Source organism: Rhincodon typus, chromosome 43 (genome assembly GCF_021869965.1).
Source record: "Rhincodon typus isolate 14 chromosome 43, sRhiTyp1.1, whole genome shotgun sequence".
Lineage (NCBI taxonomy): Eukaryota > Metazoa > Chordata > Chondrichthyes > Orectolobiformes > Rhincodontidae > Rhincodon > Rhincodon typus.
Genome location: NC_063374.1, coordinates 8,687,862 through 8,709,574, shown reverse-complemented (window position 1 = coordinate 8,709,574; position 21,713 = coordinate 8,687,862). Strand labels below are relative to the sequence as shown.

General features: G+C 46.6%; 1 protein-coding gene across 1 annotated transcript in view; it reads left to right on the top strand.

Annotated features, from left to right (window-relative positions):
- eef1g (eukaryotic translation elongation factor 1 gamma) overlaps nt 1-13,726 on the top strand; it is a 19,378-nt gene extending 5,652 nt beyond the window's left edge. The window contains exons 5-8 of the mRNA XM_048619648.1: nt 927-1,122; nt 11,418-11,590; nt 12,595-12,719; nt 13,436-13,726. Of these exons, the coding sequence (XP_048475605.1) occupies nt 927-1,122; nt 11,418-11,590; nt 12,595-12,719; nt 13,436-13,594 (653 nt within the window). The 3' untranslated portion in view covers nt 13,595-13,726. The remainder of the gene's footprint in view (nt 1-926; nt 1,123-11,417; nt 11,591-12,594; nt 12,720-13,435) is intronic.
- The last annotated feature ends 7,987 nt before the right edge of the window (nt 13,727-21,713 follow it).

The window sequence follows — 21,713 nt, the reverse complement described above, 5'->3', positions numbered from 1 at the left end:
TGTATCTAACCCCCTGCTGTCCCTGTCCTGGGAGTGTTTGATGGGGGTGGACAGTGTAGAGGGGGCTTTACTCTGTATCAAACCCCATGCTTTACCTGGTTTGGTGTTGAATACTGAAATGAGTGAGCAGATTACAAACGTTCCCAAGAGTTTGAGTTTGGAAATTGATCAAGCTTTAAATATAATGCCACAAATTTGATTGGACCTTTTGATAGGATGCTTTTGTTTCCTGTTTGGCTGTCTGGAGTAACACTGCTCCCTGATTTCCCACTTTGACATTTGGATGTTGCATTTGGTGCTATCAACTGGGGAAGTGATGGGACTGGTCTGAAGTAGGGATACTGCTAGGACACACTCCTAACAAAAATCCATTGTGAATTCAGGGGAACTCTTTGCCTGGAATGTGGGATTTTTGCGACAGGATGTCATCGGAGCGAACGATTTGGTTGCTGTTGAGGGAAAGCTGGATGAACAGAATATTGGTGGGCTGAGGTTGCGTATAGGGGATGGGCCGAGGCTACTATGGGGTAACACCATCATGGCCCTGTGGATTCAAATAGTCTGTGTCTGGGCTGTAGATTTTGTTCTGTTCAACAATTGCAGCTTGGTTTGTGTCTGGTAACCGTAAAGAATTTACATGTCCTCGGTACGATGCCTTTTGAGGTCAGTTAGCCACTTGCAAGTCTAAACTTGCCCTTTTTGGAGGCAGGGCTTTCCTTGCGCCATTGTATTGATCTGCGGCTTCCCACACAAGGATAGCTGGGAGCTTGCTGCTGTCTGTTAGATGGGTTTAAGGTATTCCAGCCCTTCAGCAGCTGAGTATGACAAAGGGAGGGGGTGGCCTTTAGTGTAGTCTGTGCACCATATACAGCTCTAAGCGCAGTCATTGAGGCATGGTTAACCCTGGCTCTTTCCTTTCTGGGCAGCCAAGAAGTTTGCCGAACTGCAACCCAAGAAGGAGAAGGCACCAAAAGAACCCAAAGAACCTAAGCCACAAGAGAAGAAGGAGAAGAAGAAGGAGAAAAAGGAGGAGCCAGCCCCTGAGGAGGAGCTGGATGCCTGTGATGAGGCCCTCGCCTCCCAGCCCAAAGCTAAGGATCCCTTTGCTCACCTACCCAAGAGGTTTGAAGACAGCTGGTTTGCATGAACTTCTTCCCACCCCCACTGAGTTAGTTTGGTGCTGCTCGAAAACTTAGCTGTAACCACCTGCATTTATGTAGTACCTTTAATGTAGTAATGAGGTTTTGACATTGGGCTGCATAAGGAGGTGAAGGTGGGCAGAGATTGGTTTTAAGCAGTGTGTTGAAGGAGGAATGGCGAGAGAGAGGGGTTCGGTGGGCCGGTGGTGGCAGCCTCCAGACTGCTGACGGCAAGGCCACCAGTGGTGGTTAGATGATAACCTGGCTTTGCTGTGTGACCGATTTCAATGCTATTGAACACAGCAGCTGTCCCATACATGATAACTGTATCTCTGTGTATGCAGCAACCACCCGGTGAAGATCAGCTGCTTGGATATCCTTCATTCCCAGTTGAAGGGTGAGAATGATACTGCTAGAGCCAAGCTGGCACAACCTTGCGATTAGTGACCCCAACTCAAAATGTGTCAGAATGCCTGGTGTTGCCCTTCAGCATTGAGTTACTGTGTTTGTGTTCCTGCCAGCTACCAGTTTCTAATAGCCATGCCGACGATAGTTGAAAGGGCTGGTGGCAATCTTAGTGCATAGCCCTCGATTGTTGAAATCCGAATCATGTGCATTTCACTGCTTGACCTCTTGACAGTGCCCGCAACTGTTTCTTTGGGGTATTTGCATTCTGCTCCTAAGCTTGTACCAGTTTTATGTGAGGTACAGAAAACAACAAATGCTGTGGATCACAGCGGATCAGACAGCATCCATGAAGAGCGGGCAAGCTAACATTTTGAGACTAGATGGCTCTTCATCAGAGGTTGCCCGGTATGGGGGATTTTAGCTACGAAGAAAGATTGGATAGACTGGGTTTGTTTTCACTGGAACACAGGAGGTTGAGGGGCAACATGATAGAAGTTTATAAGATTATGAATGGCATGGATAGAGTGGAAGGTATCCAGCTTTTTCCCGGGTAGAGGGCTCAATTACTAGGGGACACGGGTTCAAGGTGCGAGCGGGGGAAGTTTAAAAGAGATGCGCGAGGCAGGTTTTTCACACAACAGGAGGTGAGTGCCTGGAATGTGCTGCCAGAGGAGGTGGTGGAAACAGACAATAGCAGCTTTCACGAAACACTTGGACAAATATGAGTAGGAAGGGAATAGAAGGATATGGATCCTGTAAGTGAAGACCATTTTAGTATGGAAGGGCAAAATGTGTTGCCACAGGCTTGGAGGGCCAAAGGGCCTGTTCCTATGCTATATTGTTCTTTGTTCTACGTACAGTTGCTGTTATGATTTAGGACTGTATCCAGGTCTCTGTTGCCGCACAGAGTTTTCTTTATTTGAGGGGAAGGAGCAGCAATGGGATCGTGGGTGATGTTCTTCACCTGTGATACGAATCGTAGCTGATAACCATTTTTACTCAATATTGATCATTTCTAGCATTTACGTATCTTCTTTGAGGTAATGTATTGAGAGGGTGTCGACTGCCATCTTTCAGGTGAGATGTTGAACTGAGGCCAGCTGGGTCTATGTTCACTATTTGAAGTTTGAGTGGAGTGGGGTAAAGTGGAGAGATTGGTCTCCCCACTGTACTGGGGACATCCCTTAAACATCCCTTAACCGGCATCACTGAAAAGCATGGGTCATTATCACGCTGCTGTTAGAGACTTGCTGTGTGTTAGTAGCTGCTACATTACAATAATGACCCCACTTCAAAAATGTTGCATTGGCAGGTAAGCACTCTGGATGTACACCAGTCTAGAATTGGTTCCCCCACATCTGATCACCCCTTGAGAAATCCCTTCAGGGTCTCGGGTTAGACAACAAGAGTTTTCGTAAGAGTAGGACAGTGGAAATGATTGTCTTTCTGGGTGGAAGCTGCTGATTGTACTGTGTACAGGAAACTGCCATTTGCTGTTGTACTGCTAGGTGGAGCCATTTGACTAATCAACACAGTTCCAATGCTTGAACGTTGGTTCCAGTCTCATTCCTGGTTTGTGTGGAGTCTCCCAACTTTCCCCACTTTCCCTACCCTGGGCGTGGTCACAGTGTTTTCCCTCTCAGCCTCATATGTCACCACAAAGCCAGCTTGGCAGGATGTAAATTGACTTGGGGACTGCCCAATTCAACACCATGTTGGAGGGGATGCTGGCTGTTGTGCTGCTAATGCATTTCAGGTTGTTCCCAGACCCACTTACAGACCTGTACTTCACTGTTATACAGTGACAGACCAGTCCCCACCAGTACTGTACCCCAGTGTTATGCAGGGACATATCTGCCCCAACAGTACTGTTTCCCCAGTGCTATATATTGACAGACCTGTCCCCATTATTATTGTACCCATGTTGTATAGTGTCTGACCTGTCCCACCAGTACTGTACACCATGTTATACAGTGACAGATGTGTCCCCACCAGTACTGTACCCTGGTTTTGTACAGTGACAGGTCTGTCCCCATGAGTACTGACACACTGTTATCTGCAACTCTGCACACACTGGTTACCTCCCAGCATATCTATATTAAGATTTCTTCCATAGCCTTACCGTGCATTGAAATAAAATCCTTGTGTTAGTTTGACACACCCTCTGTTAAACTGTCCTAAGTGTCTAGCTGAAATCAGTGTTACCAGATGTGAGTTTCTCCAACAATTTCTGTTATGTTTCAGATTTCCAGTTTCCGCAGTTCTTGGTTTCGTTATTGCTGAAATCACTGTTGGGGCATGTCAGGGTCTGTCAGTAATGGAGTGTGATGGTCTGTGCCAGGAGCAGGCTGGTCTCGACTTGTTTTGGTTCCTCATTCCTGCAAAAGGATGGCAAGAGGAGGAATCCTGGCCATGTTAACCATAGCCCAGTAGCAGCAACAAAGACTTCAGCTCAGACCTGTACTGGTCCTTGAAGTCACAAGGAATTGGGTGTAAGGGCTTCCTTTTTTTGTTAGTCCTGTCTCATTCAGGCTGTGGAGCCTGTCTTGCTAAGCACGGGTTTGAGCTGCAGTCTTTCTTGCTGTTACTGGGCTGTGCTTAACATGCCCAGGATTCCTCCTCTGAATTGTTTGTTGACCTCTTGTGGACTGAAAGCAGGATTGGACTTTAATATTTGCACACTTAGCTATTCTTTCCATGTTTGTTGTCGCCACCCCTCGTTGAATTTCATTTTGAACCTCTTGGCCAGCACTAAGCCCTCTCCTCCAGCAAATGTTTAGAGCTGGAGCGATCAAATCATCCTGTGTGGCTTAAAAACATCCCCGTCAGCAATTGTTGGAAAGAGAGCCTTGCCTGCAAAAATCCTGACAAGTTCTTGGCTTCCAGGAGAGTGAATACGCCTCTCGTGGCACCTCATTTAAGTTTGGGACGTGGCTGGAGGAGTAGGAGGGCGGAGGTTTATAGTGGTCCCACCTGACTCTGCACTTTTGCCTAAAGCTGCTGTCTGCCATCAAAAGCTGACTACTAAGGCTGCCCAGCTTTACAGCACAGTTTAAGAAGACCTCTCATGTAAAGGATGTAAATTTCTATAGCACCTTTTGAACCTCGAGCATTCTCAAAGTGCTTTACGGTCTGTGCTTTGTTGTTTATAAAGTAGTTTATGTGTAGCTACTGTTGTAGAAAAAATGGTGATAGAGGCTCCATGGAGAACAATGAGTTGAATAGCCAGATTTATCTTTTTGTGATGTTAAGCGAGGGGGATAATTACTTTCCAGGGCATCAAGATTGTGCCACAGGATCTCTTACATCTATCTGAGAGGGCAGGTGCCACCTCCTTCGGTACCACTTCTCTGTTGGCCTGGATTTTGCTACTTGTGCCTCCAAGTGGTACTTAAACTTGCTGTCTGAGTGAGAGGGAGCTGCCTATTAAGCCGCTGACAATCAACAGGTGGTAGGATGCTCTGTCCTCTTGTGACGAGCGTACTGGAGAGACAGCCTAGAACCTCTAGCAGTGAGACCCTGGAGACTGGGCAAGATGGGCCAGATGTGGTTGGAAGAGAAATGCTACTATTCTGTTGGCGTGGCGCTCTCTTGCAGAAGCCACGAGGTTGGAATTTTGAGGGTGCATTAGGGTTAGACTTGACTTGAGTGAGGGAGTTTTTATGCCAATTTATTGACAAGACATGGGCTACTGCTGACTGTACCTGCATTAATTCCCAATCCCTAATCGCCTCTGCAAAAGGTGGTGAGCTTCTTGAGCTGTTGAAGCCCGTGTAGCATAGAACCCCCCCCACAGAGCTGTTAGGGAGAGTTCCCGTGCCACTTTGTCTGAGGCGCAGCTTGTTTGGATGAGGTGTTAAACCAAAGCCTTGCTTTCTCTGGTTAGGACTTCGAGCAGGAGGATCTGGTGTCTTGGCCAGGGTGCCTCCTTTAGCACCGTTAATGATAACCAAACCGACCTCACTTTTCTATATTTTTTATTCATTCTTGAGATGAAGCTATCATTGGCTAGGTCAGCATTTGTTGTCCATCCTGATTGCCCAGAGGACAGTTAAAAGTCAACCACATGTAGGCCAGACCAGGTAAGGATGGCAGTTTCCTTCTCCAAACAACATTAGTGAACTAGATGGGATTTTCTGACAATTTTCAGTGGTTTCATAGTCATCATTAGACTCTTAATTCCAGATTTCTTTTTATTTGAATTCAGATTCCACCGTCTGTCGTGACGGGTCTCCAGAATGTCATCTGGGTCTTGGATTAACAGTCCAGGGACAATACAACCAGGCCATCCCCTCCTTGTAATTTTTATCGTATTTTGAGTCTGTGGGATCTTGCCATGTACCAGTTGCCTATTCACTGATCAGTAGCGGTTGCACTTGATTCCCCTCTCTCTGGTCTCAGACTAATGGTGATGTTTCCACCGCTGTGCTAGCATCCTTTCAGCTACCAATCCATCTTCGTCCCTCATAATGTCCACCAATTCTTCTCTCCAAAGTTACATTATCACTCGGAGGCTCGAAGGATATCATTTAGGCTCCTCAGTTCCCCAGTGGGATGGTTGGGATGCCTGTTTCCCATTTTCTGTCTTGGTCTATGTCATTCTATCTTTGAGTTATTTTAACTACCACAATTGCCCTCAGCCCCCACGCCACCTTATGTTGGAAAAATGGTGCAGGCTTCCACAATGGGTGGCTTTCTTTGGTTACCTGAGTCTTTTATGTTCACTCTGCCTGAGCAATTGGCTCCAGGTGAAGAGGAAATCTGCTACATCTTTCGACTTCTAAGCCTAAACTATTTGCTATCAAAGAGTAATTGGCTATTAATTAAGCAGGTACTACCTTACTTCCTTCTGTAATCTCCCTATCAGTGGGATTAAAAGGTTTCAGTCATTCCCTGTGGCATTTTAAGATGGGATATACATGCTCCAGTATCATCCCCAGTCATTGATGGACTAAACTATTTGAGGAAAATTAATGCCAATGGATACTATTCAGCCCATTGTGTCCATACTATCTGAAGGGGCTCTCTAGCCTAAACCATTATTTTGTGCCATGAGTTCTAGACCTCCACCTCCAACTGCTTCCTATGAGGTGGGGGGTGTGGATGCATTTTGCGGGGGTACTGGGATATGCATTTGAGGTGCAAGAGCACCCACACAGCCCCCAGATAAGAGGAATCATTGCCTCGGGTCAAGGATGAACACTTTTGGGTGAATGTGCTCATCTGTTAACACCTACCAGGAAGCCCAGACCATGTTGAGGGACTAGAGGACAGGTTTAATTGGTACAGTGCATTATTCAGGCTTCACTTCATCTTGACTGCAGGACACAAGGATGGCATTTAAGAGCTGAAGGCAATGCAGTTTGATCTCCAGTGACCAAAGGTTTTGGGGAGGAATCCCTAGTTATTTAGAGTGACAGGAAAGACTTGTGCTGTTTTGCCTGCAGAGTTGGCATGTCGAGGTTACTTGGAGTGGGTAACTCTGGTGCTAGTTTAATTTGAAGAGTTCGGTGAGGAGAGTACATGGTTTCAGTTTGTAAGCAGTAAATTTAGGACTAATGTCTGACAGATTCCTAGGATTCAGAATAGACCCTTTATAGGAATAATAGACCCTAAATCTTAGAGCCGTTAAAGAACCAACTGATAGAGGGTGGGTTCTGTAGATGGGCTGCATGCCTCTTCCTGTGTAAGTCTATTTAATTGACCTGTTCACAGATGCAATGCACGTTTTAGTTCAGAAGTAGAAGCAATACCATTGTGCCACAAGAGCTCCTCTTGTAATTATTGTCCAGAGGGCTTGCGTTGAGCATATGGCAGTCAAAGGGTTATTCCCTAATCGTTCCAAGCTGGCTACATTCCCAGTTTGAGAAAGCAGCCTTGGCCAAACAGCTAAAACTTGCTCACAAAGGAGCCTGGCAATGGAACCTTGATTGTTTCTGAAGCATCATCACATGGCTTAGAGATTTGTGTTTTTTTTCCTGCTGTCTGGCCTTGCCTGCCTTTAACCCTTTCACTGATGTTTTTGCCTCCTGTTGATGTGGCAGGGCCCCTTGGCCCATCTTTGCGTGGATTTGGAGACTGTTTAGATGGTGTTGCTGTGATGACCCAGTGAGGCTATAAATCTAACTGCTCGTGGTTTGAAATGGGCGGACTCCTGGGGAATGTTGTGTTTTGTTTTCCCTGCCTCTCAGTAACCCTGCCTTATCTCCATCTTGAAAGGGATAGTCCTCAGTGGGGTCAGGCAGTGTGGTTATTTGTCACACAAGAGCACTATTTGACTTTGGGTGGCATCACAGCTGAACCTGTCCTCATTGCTGTTCTAGTAACGGGATCTTTAATGGGCATTTGCCAGTGGTGCCTTTCTAGTTTTTAAACCCCATTCCTCCCCCAGGCTGCCCTAGCTGATCTTAAAGCTCTTTCCCCTCTGCTCCCCTCTTTTACCCACCGTCCTGAGATAAATGTTGGGACCAACCAGTCGCCCTCATCCATAGGCAGTGAAGCTAAGAATCTGTTGATGAATCTGACCAGATGACAGCCAGGTGCTTCAAGGCACAGGCATATCTTACACCCCTGAGTCTGAATGGACTGTATACTGTGTGTTACCACTGCTCTTGTTATGAGGAAGCTGGTGAGAGCTGTTAACAGTCTACAGATGAGAGTACAGTGAATGTCGGGACTCTTGGGAGCTGCGATATACAGAGGGACCCCCGAGTGCAAGTCCATAGCTCCCTGAAAGTGGCAGCATAAGTAGGTAAGTCAGTAAAGAAGGCTAACGACATGCTTGCCTTCCTCAGTCAGGGCATTGAGTATAAAAGTTGGAAAGTTATGTTGCAGCTGTATCAAACTTCAGTCAGAACACATCTTGGAGTATTGTGTGCTGATCTGGTTGCCACACTAGAAAGGGATGTGAAGGCTTTGGAGAGGGTGCAGAAGAGGTTTACCAAGAGGTTGCCTGGATTGGAATGTATTAGCTGTAAGGGCAGTTTGAACAAATTTGGTTAGTTTTTGTCAGTGTCAGGGACTGAGGGACAACCTGAGAAAAATATATAAATTTATAAGAGGCGTGGACACTAGTTATTTGACCATGAGAATGTTGCTGAACCCAGTCTACCCCTTGCAGTTATTTTCCAGAACCAGTTCGCTGGCAGCGATCGACAGAGAATCGTGTGACTCCAAGACCTCAGGCATCAGTCTAGCGGTTAGACCTTTCAAGGAAGTGTTTTCCCTGGAATAGAAAGGACTGAGGCCTAATCCAATAGAAATTTTTCAGATGCTGAGGAATTTCACTAGAGTCAGTGCAGAGATATTTCCAGTTGAGGGGAGACCAGCACTAGGGGGCCATTGATAATAAGACAAGTCACTTATGAATCCAGCAGTAATTCAGGAGGAACTTGGTCTCCCAGAGACGGGTTTGAATGTGGGACTAACACTCCAAAGTGGGTGGTCGAAGGGAATCTAATATTGCATTTAGGGCAGAGCTGGATAAGCACGAGGGAGAAAGAAATTGGAAGAATAGGGTGATGAGGCAGAGTGAAGGAGTGGTTGCAAGAGAAGGTGAGGAGCATAAGCACTAACGTTGGCCTGTTGAGCTAAGATTTATCTCATTGTGATGCTGCTTTCGTTAGACTTAGTGCCTGTTCTAGGATGTACAGCAGGTGGCTACCAGGGGGCACTGCCTACCTGCCAAGGGCCTAGTGATAGGTTAGTGTTTTGGCCAGCAGGCCACATACCAGCTCTGTGTGCTGAGTTCAGTAACCCTCAGTGCTCTGGGTGAGCTGAGGCTTATGGAGGGCAATTGCTGAATGTTGCCTGTTTAAGTGACTGTGCACGGAGGTTCCTGCGAGCCTGCTAAAATAAATAGGGACAAGGGGCTGCTGTTGGGAGGGTTGCTTCATTTCATTCTCCGGGAGTCGGCCGATTGCTGGTGTTGTCGGAATTCAAACGTTGAAGTTGCAGCCTTGAAGCGAACGCTGAGGAACTTCTGCCATGCAAGGCAGGCAATTCTGTTCCCAGTCAGCCGTCTATAACCAGTGCTAGGTTCTAGGGTTAAACGCACATTGGCATCCCACTGACCTTCATTTGCCTGACTGCTTTAAAAAGAACAAAGTGGGGCATTGGGAGCTGTTCTCAGCCTTAATTGCACTGTTGTCTTGTCCTGTAGGTCCTTTCTGCTGCTGGGAAACTCTGTTTTTGAGCGGAAGCCAAACTGAACTCAACTTGCTGTCCGCAGTGCCGCAGAATCCGTCTCCTGGGCACTGTCTTGAGGCTGTTCCACTATCAGCCTGAACTTTAATTCAGTCTTTCAAGAGGGAGGGGAACTTCAGCCTGGGGTCCACTTCTGATGTTTGTGTTGTGACTTTGTTTTAAGTAGAGCTTCTTCACTTAAAGCCCAGCCCCCTCCCCACCCGAACCTCGAGCAGCTTGGGTCCATTTTGCTGCTGGCCCAGCTCCCAGTGTGACTCTGCCTGCAGCTGCTGCAGAACTGGCTACATCCAGTTTGAGGCTCTGCAGGCCCCTTCCATAAATCTCCCAGGGTTTTCGCAACGGCTGGATTCACAGGGCCTCAAACATCATGCTGTTTGTGCGTCTGTGCACCTTCTCTTTCTTGTATCCACCCCCATTCCTTGTCCCCTCTCATTCTCTCTCTCTCTCTCTCTCTCTCTCTCTCTTTCTCTCTCTCTCCATCTCCATCTACTCTGTCCCCTCCCCCACCGCCCCACCTTCAATGATTTATACACACCAATGCTGAATGGGACAATACCAAGGAGCGTCTGGAACCAGTTAAATGTCTGAAGGAAAGCCAGATTTCTAAATTAAAAGCGACAGTTTTCTCCAAACACAGGACTGTTTTTCAGCTGCATCTGGCATTTCTGTCGCTCCTTCGTTTCCACCGAAGCCATCTCTGTACAGAGAGAGAGAGACTGTATTAGTACATTTGTAACAATTGCCTTTTCCCACCTCTCTAACCATTTGTTTACTGGGAGATGTCAGCTGAAACCCTCGTCCCTTGCATGAAAACATTTCTCCCCATCGCCCTGACAGTGGAGGTGCTCGTGAAAAGATTTGGCTTGAGCCTGACTCCATATTCGGGGAGACTACCCAGCCTGCAGGCCCTCTCTGCCTGTCCCCGATCTGATGTCAGCTGACACTACACGTTGGGCATTGAGAAAGTCCGACTTTCTCAGGCTTTGTGTGGTGCTGATTTTGAAGTACAGTTGTTTCGCTTTGTACACAAATATTTACCGTCAGGCAGTTTTAAAAAATAAATTTAAAATATATTCAGAAATTTTTAAAAGGTTCCTATTCCTGTCTTGGTGTCCCAAGAGGAAACTGCTCAATGTTCAGAGACAGTGTAAAGCTAAACATGGTGAAAATACCCTTTCTTGTGGATTGTGAATTGTTTTTTAAGCCAGTAAGGTTCACTGACTCTGGATTTCCCCAGACCTAACTTGTGCTTGAATCCCCTGAGTTTTTGGCTGACTGTGGGTGCTTTATGCTGAGGGAGACAGCGGAATCTAAGTGCCTGAGCAGCGGACCTCTGTTGGGATTAGAACACCCCAAAGCATTTCGTCGCTCCTGAAATACTTTCTGTAACTATAACTGTTGTCACTGAGTCCAACTGAGCACCAGGCAAGATTCCACAAATCTTCGGTTGCTGTGTCTGTATCTTGGTGGTGATTGATAGAAGGACGTTTCACCGGGATACACGTTATAATCTGGTAGGGTCTTCGATTGGGACCAAGTCACTCAAGGTCAGAGAAAGCCCAGCAAATGAAAGGTCTACTATCTATGCATGTATATTAATAATAATCTTGTTTTATATGAATATGTTGTGCAGTCACATACTTTTGTGTTCTAAACCTTTTTCAGTCCGTTTATCCTGGATGAGTTTAAACGCAAATACTCAAACGAGGACACTTTATCTGTCGCATTGCCTTACTTCTGGGAACATTTTGACCAGGAGGGCTGGTCCATCTGGTATGGCGAGTACAAATATCCAGCTGAACTCACCCTTGCCTTCATGAGCTGTAACCTAATTTCAGGTAAGGGTCTTGTTACTAACTGAAGCAGCTAGTTCTCCTTGTGTCTCTGATGCACGGTGGGATCAGTCTTCTGATGCTGTGAAAATAAATTCCTTTCTTAGGTGGCTACCGAGAGAAAACTGGAGCGTTTACTTTAAACATTTGGGTGTCAGCTGTGACTCAGCGAGTTGCACAATTGCCTGCAATTTGAGGTTGAGGTTCAAATCTCACTCTTGACAGTCCTGTGCAAGTACCGAAGGAGTGCTGCCCTGTCAGATTCCAACTTTTGAGTGAGGTGTTAAATTCCATTCATCCCCTTGGATTAGTTTATAAGTTCCCATGGCCACCAGTGGGAGAAGAGCAGTGAGTTCTGCCTGGTGTCCTGGGCCAATGTTTATTGTTCAACTAATTATCAAAACCGATGGCCTTGTCACTTGTCTCTGTGCTATTTATGGGAACCTGCTGTGTGCATGTTTCCACATTCCAGTGATGGCTACACTTGGGAATCTGAAAAACGTTTTGGGATGTCCAGAGGTTTTGCAAGCAGTTGTGGAAGTGAGTCTTTCTACTTATGGGATCATTGTCCGTAGCTTCTGTACTGCTCAAGTCAGAAGGCAAGCCTGGTGTGATTGCAGTCTGTTAGCTTCCTTTGATAATGCAGTGCCCTCCATGGCGACCATTGCTGCTAACTCTGACTGGTGAGAATCCTGGGAACGTTAGTATTTATGCAAACAGCCATCAGTAAGTGCCTGAACGTTTGAGAGAGGCTGGGGATGTGGTAGTATGAGAGCAGATCAACTTCCACATTGATCGGATGTCGGGGCTTTGCCGTTTGCAAACTCTGCCTCAGTTTGTTCAATTCAACATTAACTCTGCTCATCCATAGGTGCTGCTGAATATTTCCAGAATTTTCTCTTTTTATTTAAAACACCTGTGTTTCTGTTCATGCAGTGTTGAATTACTGCTTTGCTGGATTTCCTTTTGGCCTTTATGACTTGTAACAATAACATTCTTCCTGTTGTCAGGTATGTTTCAACGCCTGGACAAGCTGCGCAAGAATGCCTTTGCCAGCGTGATTTTGTTTGGAGGAAACAACGATAGCAGCATCTCTGGAATCTGGGTGTTCCGTGGCCAGGAGCTGGCCTTCCCGGTACGACCACTCTACGGTGCCCTCACTGCACCCAATACCTGCTCACAACGGTGTTGCGGGGTAGGGGGAGAATGCTACAGGGAGCTGGCATTGTAGCCTCATCTAATAGTTTCTCTGTATTGCCTTTGACCGGGTCAGTGGGACATGTACTGATCAAGCCAGATATGAGGGTCATTTAACTTCTGGTCTTTGGTTTGATTCTGGAGGATTAGCTGTAAGTAACACTCTCTCTCTAAGCTGCTCCAGGGTTCCTTTTGGAAGTCCATGCCATGCGCTGGACCTCAGAGTTCCGCACACTGTTTTAAAAACAGAGTATTGGCTGTAGGCTTTGGAAACTGTACACAGACTCCCGACAATTGAAATTTCTCGGGCTGTTACCTCCTAAGTCTGCAGTTTGACCAGAGTTAAGACACCTGTACCTCTAGGTTAAACCCTACATGACACTCTCTAATTCAAGAGACGTACATCCGTAATCGTGCTTCCTGCCTGAGCAGAGGTTCCTTCGGCCTGTGAGCTTGTGTCCAGTCCAGGGTGAAATTCAGCGCCTTGCTCTCTGCTGATGCTCCCAGCCACGAGATAACCCTTGCAATAGCGACAGAGGCTAGGTTTCCTGCCCCTGATACCTGTCCTAGTACCTTTTTAAATGGGCGAGGGACTGAGGGTTGGGCTGTGTGGGGTTTGTTCAGGTGCTTGATCGATTTGGTTTTCCTGTTCAGATGTCTCCTGATTGGCAAGTGGATTACGAGTCGTACAGCTGGCGGAAACTGGATGTTGACAGCGAGGAGTGCCGGACAATGGTGAAGGAATACTTTGCGTGGGAGGGGGAGTTCAAGCATGTGGGTAAGCCCTTCAACCAGGGGAAGATCTTCAAGTGAGCAATAGACTCTCTGCCAGTTCACTACTGCCAGTCCCTTCGCCAAGCTGCTGCTCCCACCTAGTGCATGTGGCAATGACACCGGCTGCTATTTTTAAATTACAGATGCAGAATAAAAAAAAAACTTATGTCATCGCTGCCTCTGTGACTTTTGTTTCTTCAGTGTTGCTGCCAGTTGTGTGGGATCAAGCTCCAGCGGGTAAGCTGGTAACCTGGACCGACATTGTGTCGCAGTGCTGAAGGTGTGTGCCTTGTTGCAGATACGGTTTAACGTCACATTTGAAGTCTTGATTGGGTTTCATCGGAATCGAGAGATTTTTGAGAAATGGGATTTTCTGTCCTTTGCTAAACAAATACGATCATATCTTTACTGGTCCAGAATGGCTGCTGTCATTAGCTACAAAATGTTCACAGCATTTCAGACCGAGATCCTGGACTGCCATGCTCTTCCATCAGAATTTCTTTCTTCCTTAGTAACCTGTTCCTTCCCAAAGCCCTTTCCCAACCCTACAGTACTCCTTGGCTGAAGCCCTCTCACAGCATTCTGCACATGGTCCATTGGGATACTTGTTACCAGCTCCTTGGTGAATAACAACCCAATCTTATGCCAATACAGTGTGGAGCTGGAGGAACACAGCAGGCCAGGCAGCATCAGAGGAGCAGGAGAGTCGATGTTTCGGGTCGGGACCCTTCTTCAGAAATGGGGAGGGGAAAAAGAGTTCGGAATTAAATCGAGGCGGGTGGTGATAGGTGGGCGCAGGTAGCGGGTAGTGGAGATTGATCAGTGGGAAGGGTGGGGTGGATAGGTTTGAAAGCAGATGGACAGGTTGTGTCCGGTCAAGGAGGCAGGTGTGAGAGGGAGGGTTGGACATGGGATGAGGTTGGGGGGGAAGATTTTGGAACTGACGAATTCTATGTTGAGGCCATCAAGCTGTAGACTCCCGAGGCGTAATATGAGGTGTTGCTCCTCCAGTTTGCAGGTGGTGTCATTGTGACACTGGAGGAGGCCCAGGATGGACATGTCGTTCAGGGAATGGGAGGGGGAATTGAAATCGTTGGTGACCAGAAGCTGGTGGTGATTATAGCATACGGTGCACAGATGCTCTGTGAATCAGTCACTGAGTCTGCGCTTGGTCTCATTGATATAGGACACCACATCAGGAACAACAGATACAGTAGACCAGGTTGGAGGATGTACCGGTGAATCCTTGTTGGATTTTGGAAAGATTGTCTGGGGCCTAGGACAGAGTTGTAGTACCTCCTGCGGTTGCCGGGAAAGATGCCAGGTTGGTGGGGAGTGGGAACCGGACGAGGGAGTTGTGGAGTGAGTGGGCTGTACGAAAGGTAGATTGGGGTGGGGACAGAAACATCTCTGCTGGTGGGGTTGGATTGTAGGTGGTGGAAGAAGCGCTGCTGTGACATAGATCGTCTGAATCTCTCCTTTGCCTCCTTCCAACCTCTCCCCAACGGAATGCACAGCCCTGTGCTCCAACCCCAATCTCACCGTCAAACCTGCTGATAAGGGGGTGTGTTGATGTTATGGTGTACTGACCTCTACATCGTGGAGGCTAGATGCCAACTCTCCGACACCACCACCTGCCATCCCTTCGATTATGACCCCCACCCCTGATCACCAGACCATCAATAACCTCATCACCTCCAGAGACCTCCCCTCCACAGACTCCAACCTGATCGTTCCCCCAACCCTGCACTGCCCGTTTCTATCTCCTTCCCAAAATCCACAAACCTGACAGCCCCAGTTGACACATTGTCTCTGTCTCTGTCTCTGCCTGCTCCTGCCCCACTGAACTCCTCTCCGTTTAGCTCGATTCTGGGTTTTTTTCCTCCCTGGTGCAGGAACTCCCCACCTACGTTTGGGGCGCTATTCACGCCTTCCACCTCCTTCAAGACTTTCAGTTCCCAGGCCCCCAACACCACCTCTTCACCGTGGACTTTTATCCCCTATACAGCTGTATCACCCACGCAGATGCCTAAAAGCTCTCCGCTTGTTCCTCACCCACAGGCCCAACCAGTCACCTTCCATCAACACCATCCGCTTAATGGAACGCGTCCTTACCCTCACAACTTTTCCTTTAACTCCTCCCACTTCCTACAAACTAAAGGGGTGGCTATGGCTGCCTCTTCGTAGGATGTGTGGAACAGCCCCTTTTCCGCAGTTACACTGGCACCATCCGTCCCCTCTTTGCTACGTTGATGACTGTATCAGTGCTGCCTCGTGCTCTCATGAGGAACTTGAACAGTTCATCAACTTTACTAACACCTTTCACCCCAACCTCAAATTCACCTGGACCATCTCCGACACCTCCATCCCCTTCCTGGACCTCTCCGGTAACCGTCTCAGCACCGACATCTATTTCAAACCCAAGGACTCGCATAGCTACCTGGACTACACCTCCTCTCACCCATCCTCCTCCAAGAAGGTGATCCCTTACTCCCAATTCCTCTGCCGCCACTGCATCTGCTCCCAAGACGGAGCATTCCACTCCTGGACATTGCAGATGTCGTCCTATTTCAGGGACTGCAACATCCCCCCTTCATTGATTCACAATGTCCTCAACTGCGTCTCTTGCATTTTCTGCAATTCTGCCCTCAAACACCCTCCCCCAACAAAAATAAGGACAGAGTCCTCCTGATCCTCACGTACCACTCCACCAACCTCTGCATTCAGCACATCATCCTCCACCATTTCTGCCACCTACAATCCGACCCCACCACCAAAGAGATATTTCCCTCCCCACCCCATCTGCCTTTCATAGGGACCACTCAGCCTGTGACTCCCCCATCCGCCCTACACTCCCCACCATGCCCAGTACCTTTACCTGCAACCACAGGAGGTGCTACACCTGCCCCTAGACCTCCACTCTCACTACTGTCCAAGGCCCCAGACATTCTGTCCAAGTGTGACGAATTCACCTGTACATCCTCCAAACCTGGTCTACTGTATCTGCTGTTGCTGATGTGGTCTCCTCTACGTCGGTGAGACCAAGCGCAGACTTGGTGACCAATTCACAGAGCATCTGCGCTCTGTGTGCCATCATCAACAACTCCTTCTGGTCATCAACCATCCCTCGCCACTTCTCTCTTTATGGTGTTTTTTTTTCTGAAGAAGGGTCCAGACCCGAAACGTCAGCTTTCCTCCTCCTCTGATGCTGCCTGGCCTGCTGTGTTCATCCAGCTCTACACCTTGTTTAACATCTGGCAAACCTTTTGCCCCCTAATATTGCCCTGCTTGATTTATGTCATTTTTTTTGGGTCTGGTATTGCCTCTTGCTGTAAATTTTTCACTTGTTTGCTGTCATTTCTGGCAAGGGCAGGATTTGTGGTCCATCTTAATTGAACAGCTAACTCAAGCTATTTGAGTCAACTACAGTGCTGTAGACTTAACAGTCACATGTAGATTAGACCTCTCCTAAAAGGCATTTGGGTAGTTGTTAAATACCAGTTGGGTATTTAACAATTACTGATGGTTTCCCCTGATCCTTGCTTCCACTTTATACTGGCTGTTCTGATTTATGGTAGGGCCCTGATAATTTGCAAATTCAGTTAAGTATTTTTAAAAGCACTCATTTACACATTGTTTTTCATTCCCTCAGTGTGCTTTACATCTAAAGAAGTGTGGTCAGTGCAGCAGCCAATTTGCTCATAGCAAACTTCCCACACACAGCAATCTGATGGTGACCCAGATCTTTTTTTGCCTGATGTTGGATGAGCAATAAACTACAACCCAGAAATGGGAGCGAAGAAAGCTCTGTTTGTCTCTGATGGCACCTTCCATAGCCATCTGAGATGGCATCTCATTGGAAAGACATGATCTCTGATAGTGCAGCCTCCCATACTGAACACTGAGAATTTCCTAGATTTTGTACTCATTAAACCCAATGAATGGCAGATGTTAAGCCCCGCAGTTAAGTCACTGCTGCAGTCAGCAGAGTGAGTTCTAACCTGGATTAGTGTATAGTTGGGTTACAGTTTTGTTTTTGTTCTTGTTTCCTTGTTTGGCTGGACAGTAGACTTCGTTGTGTTCAACAGTGCTCATGGAGGAGGGGAAGATCAGAGAATGTGGGGGTGGAGTTGTGTGCAGTTAATGGGGAAAAGTGACAGGGATACCTTTTGAAGGAATGAAGCGCAGCAAAATCTAATTGAAGCATATGTGTAGTGTTTATGTACAAACCACCACTAATGAGAGTCAATGAACCTGAACACTCATTGAAGTGGATACAGGTGAAGTAAATGGATATGGCAGCAGAGTGGGTATACTATCGGACTAGTAATCCAGAGGCTTGGATTAATGGTCAGGACCAGGGGGTTTAAAATCCATTAAGGCAGCTGGGGAAATTTAACTTTGATTAAATCTAGAATCAATGTAATAGTGAATTTGAAGCTACTGAATTGTTTTAAAACCTCATTTGTTTTAATCATGTCCATCAAGCAAAGAAATCCTTGCCCAGTTGACCTATCTATAAGAAGATTTGGCCTCTTGAGCCTGCTCCACCACTCAATATGATCATGGTTGATCAGATCTTGACCTTAACTCCATTTTGCTGCCTGCTCCCCTCGACTCCTCGCTCTCCATCTCAGCCTTGAATATATTCAATACCTACACTAACTGTCTGAAATTGGGAATTCCAATGATTTATAGCCCTCATGGAGGAAATTTCACTTCTATCTGAAAGGAAAGACCATTCCAAAACTGTGCCTCCCTCACCATGATGAAAAACATTTCAGCATCCGCCCTGTGATTTTTTTTTTTTCATTTTATTCATTCATGGATTGAGGACATTGCTGACCAGACAGCATTTATTGCCCATCCCTAATTGCCCAGATGGCAGTTGAGAGTCAACCACATTGCTGTGGGTCTGGAGTCACGTAGGCCAGACCAGGTAAGGATGGCAGTTTCCTTCTCTAAAGCATATTATTGAACCAGATGGGTTTTTCTGACAAATCAACAATGAATGCGTGATCATTATGACCCAATTCCAGATTATTATTGAATTCAAATTTGGCCATCTGCTATGGCAGGATTCGCACCTGGTACCTAGAACATTACTTGGCTCATAGAGTCATACAGCACGGAAACAGACCCTTCAGGCGAACCAGTCCATGCTGAACTTAATCCCAAACTAAACTAATCCCACCTGCCTGCACTTGGCCCTTATCCCTTCAAACATTTCTTATTCATGTACTTATCCAAATGTCTATTAAATGTTATAACTACACCAGCATCTACCACTTCCTCTGGAAGTTCATTCCACACACTTGCCACTCTCTGTGTGCTAAAGTTCACTCTCAAGTCTTTTTTAAATCTTCCTCCTCTCACCTTAAAAATATGCCCCCTAGTCTTGAAATTCCCCCACCCTAGGGAAGAGACACCAGCCATTCACCTTACCTATACTCCTCATGATTTTATAAACCTCTCTAAGGTCACTCCTCACCCTCCCACGCTCCAGTGAAAAAGAGTCACAGCCTCTCCTTTTAACTCAAACCCTCCATTCCCAGCAACATCCTGATAAAACTTATCTGAACTTTCTCCAGCTTAATAAGTCCTTCCTATTACAATCCAACCAGAACTGGACACAGTATTCCAGAAGAGGCCTCACCAATGTCCTGTACAACGTCAACATAACGTCCCAACTCCTATACTTGAAGGTCTGAGCAATGAAGGCAAGTGTGCTAAACGCCTTTTTAACCACCCTGTGATGCAAACTTCAAAGAATTATGTACCTGAACCCCTAGGTCTCTCTGTTCTACACTGTCCAAGGCCCTAGTTTTAATTGTCCTTCTTGTTTAACCGTCCAGGGATAATACCACTAGGCCATTATCAAGAAAAGGTTGAAGATATTGGATATTGCAAAGGCTACAGGTCCTGACAACATTTCAGCAATAGTACTGAAGACTAGTGCTTCAGAACTATTCCAGTACAGCTGCGACACTGGCATCTATCCTGTAATGTGGAAACTTGCCCAGGTATGTCCTATGTACAACAAGCTGTTCAAATCCAACCCTGCCTGTTATTGCCCATCAGGCTACTCTCAATTGTCAGCACTGTACACATATCCCAATTACTGCAGCAGGCACCTCACCACCAACTTTCTCTGATGAGGAGTGGGCAATAAATGCTAGTCAATGATGTCTACTTCATGTACAAATAATAAAAACCCAGATCCACATCTGTGCCACAACGCTCTGTAGCCTGTCTCCATTTAATAAGGTTTGATATTTCTGTTTTCTGAACCAACATAGATAACTTCACACATTTTCCTACATTACACTTTATCTATCAAATTTTTGCTCACTTAATATATTTGCCCTCCTCACTACTTGCTTGATCACCTATCTTTGAATTGTCAGAACAAAGAGCAATACAGCACAGGAACAGGCCCTTCGGCCCTCCAAGCCTATGCCAACACATTTTGCCCCTCCATACTAAAACTTACAGGATCTGTATCCCTCTATTCCCTTCCTATTCATGTATGCGTCCAGGTGCTTCTTGAATGCTGCTATAGTGTCTGTTTCCACCAGCTCCTCTGGCAGCGCGTTCCAGGCACTCGCCACCCTTTGTGTGAAAAACCTGCCTCACACGTCTATTTTAAACTTACCCCCCTGCATCGTGAACCTATGTCCCCTAGTAATTGACCCCATGCACCCTGGGGAAAAGCCTCATACTTTCCACTCTATGCATGCCATTCACAATCTTATAAACTTCTATCAGGTCGCCCCTCAACTTCCTGCATTCCAATGAAAATAATACCAGTCTATCCGACCTTTCTTCAGAACTAAAATCCCCCGTACCAGGCCAGATCCTGGGAAACTTTTCTGTACCCTCTCCGAAGTATCTGCATCCTTCAGGTAGTGCGGTGACCAGCACTGTACACAATTGACCAGAACTGTACGCAATGTCAGTACAATGTAATTGGTCCCTTCATCCAGCTCCAAGCACGATTATAGGAACAAGGAACAAGAGTAGGCTACTCAGCGCTTTGAGCCTGTTCCACCCTTCAATAAGATCATGCCAATCTGATTTTAACCTCAACTCTACATTCCCTGATCATCTTTCAACCTTTGGTAATCAAGAACTATCTACCTCTTACCTTAAAAGTATTTAAGGATCTGCACAAACTGCCTTTTGAGGAAGGAAATTCAAAAGGCTCTCAAATGTCTTAAGAGAAAATAAATGTTGCCCCGTCTCTGTGCTAAATGGGCGACCCCTTATTTTTAAACTATGAAGCCTGTTTGATTTGATTTATTTATTGTGTATTTTGTTACAAAATACAGTGAAAAGTATTCTATAGTTTCGCCACTCCCCAGTGCCATCTTAAAACACAGAAAAATCAACCAAAACAAGGCAGAAAAATATAAAGTGTTCAGCTTTACAGTCTTTCTTGTGAAGTGATCTGCCAGGGGCCTGGTGGCCAGGCGCAAGTTCTCTTTGACACTACCACCGCTGGAATGAAATTTCCCACACTTTGGTGCCATCCCACTTCCATCAATGCCTTTTACACTATCAATCCTCACTGGACCTCGTCCAGGACTCTTGCAGAATACAGATTAGGCCCTAGCACTGATCCCTGTGGCACACCACTATGTGCAGTTTGCCAATCTGAAAATTACTTCAGACCCAAGCAAAGGCCCTGGCCGGGCCACGCGTGGAGTTACTGTCACAGCTTGGGCACTGGACATAAGACCATAAGACACAGGAGCAGAAATTAGGCCATTCGGCCCACCGGGTCCGCTCCACCATTCAACCATGGTGGATAAGTTCCTCAACCCCATTCTCCCACTTTCTCCCCGTAACCCTTGATCCTCTTGATAATCAAGAACCTATCTATCTCAGTCTTAAATGTACTCAATGACTTGGCCTCCACAGCCTTCTGGGGCAGTGAGTTCCATAGATTCACCACTCTCTGGCTGAAGAAGTTTCTCCTTATCTCAAATCTAAAGGGTCTTCCCTTTACTCTGAGGCTGTGCCCTCGGGTCCTAGTCTCTCCTACCGATGGAAGCATTTTCCCAACGTACACCCTGTCCAGGCCATTCAGTATTCTAGACAACAAGGTGCAGGGCTGGATGAACACAGCAGGCCAAGCAGCATCACTGCTCCTATG